General features: G+C 38.0%; 1 protein-coding gene across 13 annotated transcripts in view; it reads left to right on the forward strand.

The window, feature by feature from the left end:
- Positions 1 to 13,571, forward strand: part of Ptprk (protein tyrosine phosphatase receptor type K) — a 525,156-nt gene that overhangs the window by 278,273 nt on the left and 233,312 nt on the right. For all 13 annotated transcript variants that reach the window (XM_041654412.1, XM_041654413.1, XM_041654400.1 and 10 more), the window contains exon 6: positions 9,052 to 9,226. In XM_041654412.1, the coding sequence (XP_041510346.1) occupies positions 9,052 to 9,226 (175 nt within the window). The remainder of the gene's footprint in view (positions 1 to 9,051; positions 9,227 to 13,571) is intronic.

Genomic DNA, 13,571 nt, shown 5'->3' on the forward strand with positions numbered 1-13,571 from the left:
AGGAAACACGGTATTAGGAAAAGGCCCCAATACAGTAAAAAGAATCAGAGACGGCCCCACACTCTCACTGTTGGGAGTCCCATAAGAACACCAAGCTACAAAACCAAAAGTTGTATGCAGAGGACCTAGCTCAGACCCATACAGGGTGCAGATTTGTTTCTTCAGTCTCTGTGAGCCCCTATGAGCCCTGCTTACCTGATTCTCTGGGCTGTGTTCTTGTGGTGTCCTTTTCTGTGGGGTTCAGCAATCTGGATATTCTTGTTTTATTTTTTTTTAATTTTATTATTTTTATTTATTTATTAAAGATTTCTGTTTCCTCCCCGTCACCGCCTCCTATTTCCCTTTCCCTCCCCCCATCAAGCCCCCCTCCCTAGTCAGCCCAAAGAGCAATCAGGGTTCCCTGCCCTATGGGAAGTCCAAGGACCTCCCACCTCCTTCCAGGTCTAGTAAGGTGAGCATCCAAACTTCCTAGGCTCCCACAAAGCCAGTACATGCAGTAGGATCAAAAACCCATTGCCATCGTTCTTGAGTTCTCAGTAGTCCTCATTGTCCACCCTGTTCAGCGAGTCCAGTTTTATCCCATGATTTTTCAGACCCTGGCCAGCTGGCCTTGGTGAGTTCCCGATAGAACATCCCCATTGTCTCAGTGTGTGGGTGCACCCCTCGCAGTCCCGAGTTCCTTACTCGTGCTCTCTCTCCATCTGCTCCTGGTTTGGACCTTGAGATTTCAGTCTGGTGCTCCAATGTGGGTCTCTGTCTCCTTTCACCGCCTGATGAAGGTTAATATTCAGGAGGATGCCTATATGTTTTTCTTTGAGTTCACCTTCTTATTTAGCTTCTCTAGGATCACAACTTATAGGCTCAATGTCCTTTATTTATGGTTAGAAACCAAATATGAGTACATCCCATGCTCCTCTTTTTGGGTCGGGCTTTGCTGGAGAGGATGTGGAGAAAGGGGTACACTCATCCATTGCTGGTGGGAATGCAAACTTGTGCAACCACTTTGGAAAGCAGTTTGGCGGTTTCTCAGGAAATTCGGGATCAACCTACCCCTGGACCCAGTAATACCACTCTTGGGAATATACCCAAGAGATGCCCTGTCATACAACAAAAGTATATGCTCAACTATGTTCATAGCAGCATTGTTTGTAATAGCCAGAACCTGGAAACAACTGAGATGCCCTTCAATGGAAGAATGGATGAAGAAAGTATGGAATATATACATATTAGAGTACTACTCAGCAGTAAAAAACAATGACTTCTTAAAGTTTGCATACAAATGGATGGAAATAGAAAACACTATTCTGATTGAGGTATTCTTGGTTTTCAGTAACACTGGGGTATTACAACACTTATCGATTATTTGTTTTTTTAAGGGTATATTGTTTAATTACTTTTTAAAAAATATTTATTATTTTTATTTTATGTGCATTGGTATCTTGGCTCTATGTCTGTCTGTATGAGAGTGGAGGATCCTCTGAAAATGGATTTATAGACAACTATAAGTTGCCATGTGGGTGCTGGGAATTGAATCTTGGTCCTCTGAAACAGCAACCAGTGTTCTTAACCATCCAGCCACCTCTCTAGCCCCTGTTTAATTACTTTTTCCATAACTACATTGTAACTATAGAGATATTGGATACATTAGCCATTCACATTCATGCTTGCCATATTTTAGTCTTAATTCCAACTATAACAGTTCTTAATATATAATGTTAGTCTATATGTCTTGTATTTGCAGTAATTATGCATGTCTTTAAACTCATTTTCTTCTTACTTTTTGAAATGAATATTTTTCATGTGGTAAAGAATAACCAACATCACAAATTTTGCCTAGTTTTAGGTGTGTTATTCAATAGTGTTAATTATGTTCACATTGCTCTTAAATGTATCCCTCGATTTTTATCAGTTTTAAAATGAGACAATGTCATGCCATTCTAAGGTAATGTTTCCTTGCCCTTTGGCTTGTCTATGAATAACCTCTGCTCTGGATGTTTTGTGGAAGTAGAAGCAATGTTTGTCTTCTCATGACTGGCTTGTTTCACCTATCATACTCTCCTCCAGGCTCATCTCAACTGTAGAATTTTAATGGGAGCAAAGGAGATGTCTCAGTTGCTCTTCCAGGGAAACCAGGTTTGATTCCCGATTCCCAGCATCCACATGGTAGTTCTCAACCATCTATAATTCCAGCTCCAGGGAATCTCACACCTGTATGTGGTGTGTAAGCATACACACAGGCAAGGAAGGAAGGAAGCAGGGAGGGAGGGAGGGAGGGAAAACAAGAAGTAAAGAAAAAAGTATATGTGTCCTAGCATGTTAAATCAGAGGGCAACTTTATGAATTCGTTCTCTTCGACTATCATGTGGGTCAGAAATTGAACTTAAGTCAGTTCTGCTGATCTATCTCATTGCCCCTCAATTGTTCTCATTTATGTGAACTAGGGCTTCTTGAAATTTGGGATGAGTGAATGTTCAGAAAACCTTTCAAAAATCCATGCACTTCTTTCTTCCTTCTCTCTGAGTCACTGAAGTCACGGTCATTTATTCTCTAGGGTTTCGGGACTCTATCATTATTTCCTCTTGTATCTGAGTCTTCCTGAGTCATTGAAATACATGGTCATGTATTCTCTAAGGTTTTTGGACTTTATTGTCATTTCCTGTTGTACCTGAGTCACTGAAAAACATGGTCATTTATTCTCTGGGGTTTTAGGACTTTATTGTCATATCCTCTTGTACCTGAATCTCCCTGAATCTCTGAAATACACGGCCATTTGTTCTCTGGGGTTTCGGAGCTTTATTGTCACTTCCTCTTGTATTTAGATCTGTTGTTGTTCCTTACGAGTTTTTGTTTGTTTGTTTTCGTGTTCAAGATTAAGGACTGTCGAAGAACTGTTCTAAAACTAAAACTATGTTTTGAGAACAACCCAGCCCCGTTTCCACTGGGATCCTAGACATATTCAGCTTTCCTTATTTACAAATTGCATGGCTTCGTAGCTCTAAAGTCATGTGATTTCAGCTTTTCTAGTGTAATATTTGGCGAACACCGTATTTAACAGTGGTAGCATAGTTCTATTGCTGTTCCATGTTGTGGATTGCCATTTTCTTCTTTAAAACTACACAGAAAGTCAATGTGTTTTATCCAAATTAGATAAAGGACACATTCCAGAAAATCCAGAACCTTTCCAGAAGCCTGTATGTAGAAGTCTGTTCCCAGAACCACTTCTGGTACTAAGCTTACTATTGTTTTGAGAAATCAGGCATTTGTCTTATCAGGGAGAGTTACTGGGACAGTCGGTATGCAATATAAGGTGCAGCCAATATTGCTGTTCAAGTGTGGGGCTTCTCCTTGTTCAGAAAATCCTCAGGTATCCTCTTCAGGCCTTTTTCCATATATCTTCTCAGTTGATACTTTTAAATGCCATGAGTTACTGAAACTGAGTAAAGAAAGAAAAGCTAGTTCAGTGGATTATGTTTTCTTAGAACAATGTAATGATCAAAGTTAAGCAGCAAACAGAGAATCATAGGACCAGAGCTCTAATGAAACCGAGAAACAGAAGCTTTGGAGTCATCACCCTGGTTGATATTTAGTACCAGTACTTATAGATTATCTGTCTCATTTCTGATGTTTGTGGATTCTGATTTTTATCGCATAATTAGAAACTATTATCCTAGTATGTTTATAGGAATTAAAAATAATAGAACCAAAGAGGTAGCTATTGTAGTACCAGTTATTTGGTGCTTATTTCATGTTTATTGAAAACAAACTAAATCTATGATCAAATAGTTTTTCTAATTATGTTAGTTGAAAAGATAGTCTGTTGTACTAATTAATAACTTTTTATGAGTCATTTAAATACATAAACATTTATAGATATATATCGATGCACTTTAATCAAAGCAAATTTTAAAATAAGACATAGCTGCTTCATGATATTCATATTTGATGGCCTTAATCTGTCCCCATCCTCTGCGTTGAGATACCTGTGAAATGAAAGATGTTTGTTAGCAGTGAAATTTTGATGGCCATAAAACATGAAGTTCTGCTGTCTTAGGCAGTGTTTTATTGCTGTGAAGAGACACCATTACCACAGCATGTAGTACCATTGTCAAGTGGTGACACTACCTTTACTGATGACTAAGCATTCAAATATATGAACTTGTGGGAGCCATTCTTATTCAAATCACATCTGTCTTCAGGACTATTTGAGTGCATATAGGTAAAATCACATTTATAGAATGTATTATGTTATTAAATATTCAAATTATCAAAGTCATTTAATATACTCTAATAATTATTTTTTTTTTGCTTTGGAAGTTTCTTATTTTGTTTTCACATCCTAATAATTATTTTTTGTGAATACCTTTGTAGCAGCATCTATAACATTGCCCACAGGGATAAGAACACAAAAGTCTGTAGAATAGGATTGAGGTGAGAAACCAAGGCCGAGAGACCTGAAGTAGAGCTTGTTTATTTAATAAGGTAAATGAACAGAGATTGAGTATGTGGAGACAAGAATTGCAGGGTGTCTTAGGGTTTTTATTGCTTTGAAGAGGCATCATGACCAAGACAACACTTATAAGGAAAACATTCAACTTGGGTGGCTTCCTTACCGTTTCAGAGATTCTGTTCATTATCATCATGAAGGGAAGCATGGCTGTGCAGGCAGATGTGATGCTGGAGCTGTGAGTGCTGCAGTTTGCAGGCAACAAGAAGTCAACTGACAGGCACACTAAGGGAAGCTTGAGCAAAAGAGACCACAAAGCCCGCCCCCATGGTGACACACTTTTCCAACAAAACCACACCTCCTAATAATGCCACTCCTTTTTGGGACCATTTTTCTTTCAAACTGCCACACACAAAAAATTGTAATTCATGGGGAAAATATCATGGTACTTGGTGCTGGTCTTGTATGAATTAAGTACTTACGGAGAACATTCCAGGTGCATGGAATGCCTTTGACCAGCAGACTATTCTGAAAGATAGTGTAGAGTTTTGGATGGAGGGGTGTGCTCATGTCCAAGAGGATCAGGGAGGCAGGACACAGATAGGAATTGTTTTGCAGAAACAATGAGGAATAAAGGCAGCAAACACTGAGAGCCTTGCCAGAGGATAATGAGAGGACTGTAAGAGGGTGGGCTCCTGGGAGAGGAGCGCTCTGATGTGTCTGTCTTCTAATTAGAAAGATTGCATGGAGATGGCCTGCTAATTGAAAAGGAAATGAACCTAAGATTTGCATGTGTAATGATTGTTTTTGTTTATATGACTTGTGGATGAGAAAGAATTTAGGATGATTTTCAGGGTTTATATTTAAGGGCTTTTGAATATAAGCTGGTTTTTCTTCCTTTCTTTTTTTTAAATTGAAGATAGATATTCATTTATACACTATATTCTGATCACTGTTTCCTCTTCCTCATCCCCTCCAAGATCATTTCCACCTTCTCACCCTTATAATTTCATGCTTTCTTTTTCTCTATTTCTTTAGGAAAAAAAAATATTTATATCAATAAAAACCAATCAACCAACCAGAATAAAACAAAACATAAAGAAACACACACACACACACACACACACACACACACACACACACACAAATAAAAAAAAAGGATGAAAAAGACATACACTTCCAGAGAAATACACACACACAAAACAGTAGGGAAGTAAAGGACAAGTAAGGTTTAAAAAACAAAACAAAAATACCCCCAAAATAAAAAACCAACAACTTATTATGAGAAAAAAACACCCCTGAATATATTTGGGGCTTGGGGCTCCCTATGTATGGTTTCTATATCCAGTGAGACTCCTCTGGGGAGAAACTAATTTCTCTGTATGGACTGTAAATTGGAGATAGTGTCTGGATTAGGGACGCAGGCTCCTATCCACTTCCCCTCTCAACAGTGGCTTAGACCTGCATGGGCCCTCTGCATGCTACCACAGTCTCGGTGAATTCATAGGTGGTTGAGTACTGCTGCGTCTGGAAGGCACTGTTTCATTGGTGTTTCCATTCCCATTGGCTCTTACAATCTTTCTACCTCCTCTTCCACAATTGCTCCTTAAGTCCTGAGATTAGAGATTTGGTAGAGATATCCCATTTAGGACCTAGTGTTCCAAGATCTTTTACTCTCTGCACATTGTCCACTGGTGAGTCCACTGGTGTTACTTTTCATCTCCTGCAGAAGAAAGCTTCTCTAATGCTGGCTGAGAAAAACATTGGTCTTCAGGTATAGCAGAATGACATCATGAGTCATTTTACTACTGTGTTACCTTAGAAGAATAATTGTATTTGGTTTTCCCCCTAGGTCCATGACCTATCTAGTCCTAAGTTTTGGCCACCTAGGTACCATCAGGCATGGATTCTAACTTATGGTGCAGCTCTTATACCCAACCAGATGGTGGTTGGTTACTCCCACAACCTTTGTGCCACTATTGCAGCAATCTGTGTCTAACGTGCTAGACACATCACCATTGTAGATCAAAGGGTTTATAGTTGGGTTGGTGTTTAACTTTATTCTCTGGTACCGTTCAGAGTATCTTCCAGTACCATGAATAGTAGTGGGCAGTTAGTGATAGGACTAGAACACTAGTCTAGTTAGGTATCAGCTTCACTTTTCTGTCTTTAATGAATTAGGTAGGTTTTGTCTTTAACAATAGGTTCTTAATTTCAGTTTCTGGAGAGCAATTAATAGCCTGAGTCCTTCATGTTCTCTATGAGGTCCCTTTGGTCAACATCTCAATTAAATGTAACTGATACACCGAAGATTTTGTTTGGTGGCAAAAGAGGTCTAGTTGGGCCTTTTTCTCCCCTGCTATTTGGTGATTCCCTTCAGATTTCTTTCAAATAATGTAAGTTCCCTGAGAAGGGTTTATTGATACACTATTATTAAAATCAGTGGATCAAGATGGAATTAACGAAATCATGAATGAAAAGGTAAAGGCATAAGAAATGTGCATATATTCTTCTGTTCAGATAATTGTATTCATAATATTCATGTTTTGAGAAGTATGGTTCAAGAAACAGTGAGATTAAAGACATAGAAAATTATCAGAACCTAGTTTTGAACCCTTCCCCAAGGAAAAAAAAGAGAAGGAAATTTAAAGCAATATAATGGTCATTCATGTACTCGTGCTCTAATTTAATAGAAGTAAATATTTTGTATTTTGTGTGCTTATACATTCCACTTATTAAGGCTCCTTCTTTGCCTCCTTCCCCCCATGCTCCCTCCCTTCCTTTTTCCCTCCCTCCTTCTTTTCCTCCCTCCCTCCAGTCTATGTAGGCATACACATATATTACCAGCCAGTGGGATGTGGGAAACAGTAAATTCTAAATAATTGTTAATTTTCCAAATAAATTCGTGAAGCCATGATATCACATTGATAATGGGAAAACTGATGACCACAGACTGTTTTGGTCTGCACAGTGAAGACACGCCAGGAGCACCATGGGAGACTGAAGCACAGACCTTGTGCTCTGTATTAGGTCCGTTCTGCTCCCAGTTTACTTCCTTAACTGTTGACTTTGCATCTGTGGATTGACAAAAATTCTGGGAGGTTTGGATCTCCCTGTATTTTGAGTGTTCCAAATAATGCCAAAGTCAACATTCCCATATATTTTCTTAATCACACGTATGCGAGTGATCCAAAAATAGAAATCTAGAAGTGAAATGCTGGGGTTTGAACATTACCCACTGCTTGTTTATTCCATTCCCTTGTTTATTTCTTTCTGTTTTGTAACTTAGAATAACCTTGAATTTCTGGTCCTCTGCCTCTAAGCATCAGGTGCAAGGATAAAATGTGTACCTCCATGCCTAGTTTATGTGGTACTGGAATCAAACCTGGGCCTTGCTAATGCTAGGCCAATACTCTACTAGCTAAGCTGCAACCCTAGCTCCATTTGCCATTTTCTTAAAGAGTAATCAGTCATTTTTAGAAATAATTCCTAGAGAAGAAGGTCACGAGTAGTTCCATGCTGTATTACCTACATGTAGTCCTTTGGCATAGTATTCCAAGTAATTTTAATCCCATGGATACTTAGAAATTCACCAATGAGACATGAGCTTGAACTCCTAATTAATTGTTTCTCATGGCTAGAGCTTTTCTTTGACATTTATTGGTATTTGACATATACAATTTTAAAATTTGGACTGATGGCTCCTTTCATTGTTCTTGTACATATGCCTTTAATCTTTTTATTGCCTGTCTAGTTTTTGACTGGGTTGTTTATCAGTTTTCTTATTGAACTATAGAAGATCTTTACATATCTTAGCTGTTTATCTTTTTGTTGTTATATTTTTTGACAAATATCTCATCACAGTCTATGTCCTCTGCCACTTTATTTATGGTGTCTTTCAACCTATAGAAGTTATAAATTTTATTTTAGCTGAAAGTTACCATTATCTCCTTTATGGTTTATGCTTATTGGTTTTGTATGAGATACTGTGATATCATAAATATATTCCCTACTTTTTCATTTTCAAACTTGACAGGTATGCTTTTAACATTTAGGGTTTCTTTGATTACTTCTTTAAAAAATATAAATTGGGTGTCATTAATCCCTAAGAGATAGTAGTTTGCCATGAGCCCAGATTTAAGGTTGACTCTCAATCATTAATCAGTATATTGTTGTCATTGTATGGTAAGTCCATGCTATATATTTGGAATAAGAATATATATGGCATGGATTTAATCTCCCTGGGGATGACTGTCACATGTGTGTGCAGGACGTCTTGGTAGTACCCTCCCCCCAAAAAAGACCATCTTCTTTATCCATAAAGAGTCCATGACTCATTTCCATCAGCTTTCTTGTTAATGTGTATATTTTGCCATAGTAACTTGATGGAAAACTGAGAATATAGAACCAAATATACATCCTTTTAAGATTCTGATATCTCTTTTTCCTGATTGCATGACAAAGGTAAAATTCTGTGGGTCTATGGCAGCCATCTTCCGAATAGTTTAGTAACCAGAATTATTTATCATAGATATTGCTTTGCTGAGATACTTTAGATTGATGGCATGGGGAACAACCTGTTTCTAAAGATTGGTTTCTGTTTGCAGAGACGCAATGGAGAAGACATACCCGTGGCTCAGACAAAGAACATCAATCACCGAAGATTTGCTGCCTCTTTCAGATTGCAAGAAGTGACAAAAACCGACCAGGATTTGTACCGCTGCGTAACTCAGTCAGAACGAGGTTCTGGGGTCTCCAATTTTGCTCAGCTTATTGTGAGAGGTAACACGCTTTGCTTCATAAAATTGCATACCTTTATGAGAACTGAGCAAGTCTGTAGACAAAGTGATTGGTTTTTAAACCACGGTATTCTTCATTGCAGGTCACTATTCCATATCATTAGCAAAATTCTGATAATGTCAATTAAAGTGGAGCCTAGTTTTAAAATTGATCCGTTAATTGTCCAACCATTGTCTCATTAAATGAAATCTGATTTTGCCACGTTTAATTGATGAAACATGCACTATATTTTCTTCTGTATCACCTCATAATTTTCATCCCAGCTTGAGAGATGTTCCCTCTTGTTTGAGACATTCTGCAAGTACTGCTATAGTGCTTTATTCCAAGTGTTGTGACAACAAGGTCCCAGGGAATATTACAGGTAGAACCGTAAACATTATCAGCAGCAAATCTCTGTATTAAATGTTCATTATTTCTGGTCTTTTATCAAATCTTACGAAGTCAGAATGGGTTTTTTTTTTTTCTAATCTTAGATGCTAAAGTCATTAGAGGAAAGGGAGAGCTTCCTATATCAGGCATCTCTGTTGTGAATTCAGAGAAAATATAGGCAACTTCAAGATCTATATTACCCTTATTAAAAATTATGATTTTTTTATCTATCTCAGAGAGTGATTTAGGTCAGAGGAACACAGTGTAGGGAGAACAGAGATCCTGGGAACATGACCCTTGACAGTGGGCGCCGTAGGAATCTTATGTACACATGGGCAACATGTACTTGTGGCATTTATTTCTGTGATGATTGTTCTTTTCATGAATGGTTTAATAGTTTCTTTGAGGAGCTGACAAATGGAATACAGAGAGGGAAAGAGAATTAGTTTCATGAAGACTTAGAAGCCAAGGAACTTTGTTGAATCAAATATCAGGCAATCTTGACACAAATGACAACAGTGTGAGGTTGTGTGAACCTCAACATGGAGACTTTTGACCAACCTAGTGGGAACCGAACTCAAAACTATTCAGAGCCATAGGGGAGCCTTTCGTGAATGAGTCTTCTCTGAGTCAGGGAAATACAGGTTGAGAGAACGTTTCTAGTGTCATGTGGATAGGAGAAGACATTGGGTAAAACATACATGCACAGGCATAGAGAGATCACGTTGTGGATAAGAGAGCAAATTGCTCTTTCAGAGGACCCAAGTTCAGTTCCCAGTGCCCACATCAGGTGCCTCGCAACTGCCTACAATTTGAGCTCCAGGGGATCTAACCACTGTTGTCTAACCTCCTTTGGCAACCACACTCATTTGCAAAGACCCTCACACATGTGAATATAAATATCAATAAAACTTCCAAGAGAAAACAACAAGCAGAAACTACAACAGACAGGAAGCATAGCACATGCCATAGTCCAGGAGCTAAAAAGAAAAATGAGATATATTCATATCGCATTAATCTATTTTATAATCTTGATGATGAATAATTGTTAGGAACATTGTTTGGAGATGTACTTGATTCTCATACATTATTCTTTAATAACTATAGAGGACAGGAAATTAAAGTTCAGGTTAGTTGATATTGCTCCCAGAATCATAACAATATAATACCTCACAGAGCCAGACTGCATACCCTGTTTCTTGTCTCTTAGTGATGAGTTCCTTTACCAAGTCAGTTTCTCTAGCATTTAGTATTCACTAATCTTCCTCATCTCTTATATACTTTGCTGAGATCCTATAGCTCATGATAAACAAAACAAACATTGATCTTTGCAGGATGAATATGCTCTTGTCTTCAATGTAACCTTCCTTGTAGCTGCATTGTCTCATATCACCTGCACAAGTTCATGGAATGATAGACGCTCTTACTAAATAAAGAGTAAGACAACATCACACTCTTTTACATCTAGTCTCTGAAAGATATCGTATACCTTCATACTGATGATTGCTTATTCATTAGTGTCAATCACATTTCAGCCCCTTTCGTGTGAGTCTAATTCATTGGTGTTGGGCAACATTGCTATCTCTTTTGTATGAGTCTAATTCTGAAGACGCCAGATGTGCTTGGTCATTCTTTAGTTATTTCACAAGTTAAAAGCACCATGCTCACCGCATCTCTCAAGTCCTGTGTAAGTCTACAACCCTGAAGGAAGTGATACCTGCTTAGGGCTCTTAGACTCTTAGACTGCTTTTGTATACCCTAACTATACAACATGTAGTTAAACATGAATATATATATATATATATATATATATATATATATATATATATATATATAATGAGCAAACACACAGAGTTACATATACATTTCTTTTTTTGTTTTGTTTACTTTTGTTTTTTTCAAGGCAGGGTTTCTCTGGGTAACCTTGGATGTCCTGGAACTCACTCTGTAGACCAGGCTGGCCTTGAACTCAGAGAGAACGTACAGTTCTTAGGAAGGGTACCACACTGGATGTATGGGATGCTGATGATCATTTTATCCATGTCCTTCTCTTTCACAGATAGGATATACCTATTAATGGAAATGTTTGCTTATTTATTAAAAACACTTGTCATGCTTAGAGCTTCAGTGTTTGTAATTCTCTTTTTCTTTCATTTATTTGATTTTTGGCAGTGCTAGATATGAAACCCAGGGTGAAGTACATAAATTTCAGTCAGGCAAGAACTGAGTTATGCCCCTGTTCCTTGTTGCTTGATTTATAATTACATTCTATGATTTTATTGAGGCCTAGTTTTCCTTAGTTGGTGGCAAATACATTGTTTTAATAGCATTTAAACATAATTCTTACATTTCACACATTTAATATTTTTCCTTTCATAAAAAACATTTCTGCATGTTATCCATTTTACTTTAGGTTCTGTGCTATGCATGTGTTAAAGTATCATAGCTCTTTGGGTGTGTTGGTTGCACTTTTGCTAACATTATAAATACCCTTTTTGATACTTTTGTCAGTTTCACTTAGTTTCAACATATTTTAGGATCTGCATCAAATATGTGCAGGTGATACTTTGCTTGTCTTATTATCTGAGGATCGATATAGAGGAATACATTTCCTTATTTGTTCAGATAACCACAAAATAGATACTGCAGACTAAACCATATCCCTGGGGGTCAACTGTCTGATTGCTGACCAAACCTAGGCTCCTGGGAGGTTCAGCTGTCCTGGTACTAAAACAATGGGGAAGATTCTCCGTGGTGACAGGTCCTATCACTCAGTGGCACATTTGCAACTGATGTCCTGCTATATGGACACAAAAGATGGTAATTTTAAGGGAAATTTTTGGGGCAGTGATATGAATAGTCTTTAATGAGAGTTGGCATAGTGTTGCCTGTTGTCAAACATGACCCATGGGTAAGAGTTTATTAGTGCATTTTCTCTCAAACTGGAAGTGACAGGGCATGCTTAAGGCTTTTTTTTTCTTGTTTGCTACAAGTGAAAATTTCAGTGCAAAATTCTCATGCCGAGGAATATTGATCTAATCTATTCCCAGAGCCACGGGAATGGCAGAGTGGGCTGGCGAACAGAATTGCCATAACTCTACCTTTGCTTCCAGATGGTTTTGAGTAATGATAACTTCTGCAACTTGTGCAAGCCGATCTTTATTAACAAAGAAGCTTTTGCACATCTGAGACCAAGAAGAGATGTTTTTTTTTGCTCAGTAATGCTACAAGTTTAGGGAGTGTTGTCTGGATAGAGTGTGCAGAAGTGATGTTTGCTAGCCTCAAAGTGAACGCTAGCCTTCAAGATGACTGTGTGGTGGTTCCTTTTGTCCTTCACTGTTTCGTACATGAGATTCTTTTTGTTCATCTAAATCACCTGTCAGTTTTCATCTGTCCAAGAGAGAAGATGTCAACATTAACACAGAATTTGGATGTGAACGTTAAGATTGTTTATACTGTAGTTATTTGTAGCTTTAAACATAACTTATTTACTTTAATAAGTAGCATTATAATTACATAAACTCAGTAGTTTTCTCAAATTACCAACACAGTGGTTTGATGGAAGTGAAAGCAGCCAGGCTGGGTGAGGCTAGAGGAGGGATGAGGAGGATCCTGCTCCCTTCGTCCTGCAGATGGAGAGAAACGGGCATAGCATTTCCTTCCTGTGGTGCATGAGCCGCCTTTTTCCTTCTCAGGTGAACTGGAGAAGCTACTTTTACATTTGGCTCAAAACATTATTCACCTGAAAAATTAATCTTGCTTTGTCCAATATTCTTTTTCTGACTCTATCATCTCTCTGTGCATACTAGTTTTAAAAAAAAATCACTTCTAAATATTTCATTTTTCTTTTAACAGCAAAGGCATTCAGGCAGTAGAAAGAATGACATACTTTACTAATACTCTTGCAAGCTCGTGGTATAAAGGCCATGGAATTTCTAGCTTCAGACCCTCAGCAGCC

The sequence above is a fragment of the Microtus oregoni genome, unplaced genomic scaffold (assembly GCF_018167655.1).
Source record: "Microtus oregoni isolate MIOR12 unplaced genomic scaffold, Mior012 000006F_ref0000085, whole genome shotgun sequence".
Taxonomy (NCBI): Eukaryota; Metazoa; Chordata; class Mammalia; order Rodentia; family Cricetidae; genus Microtus; species Microtus oregoni.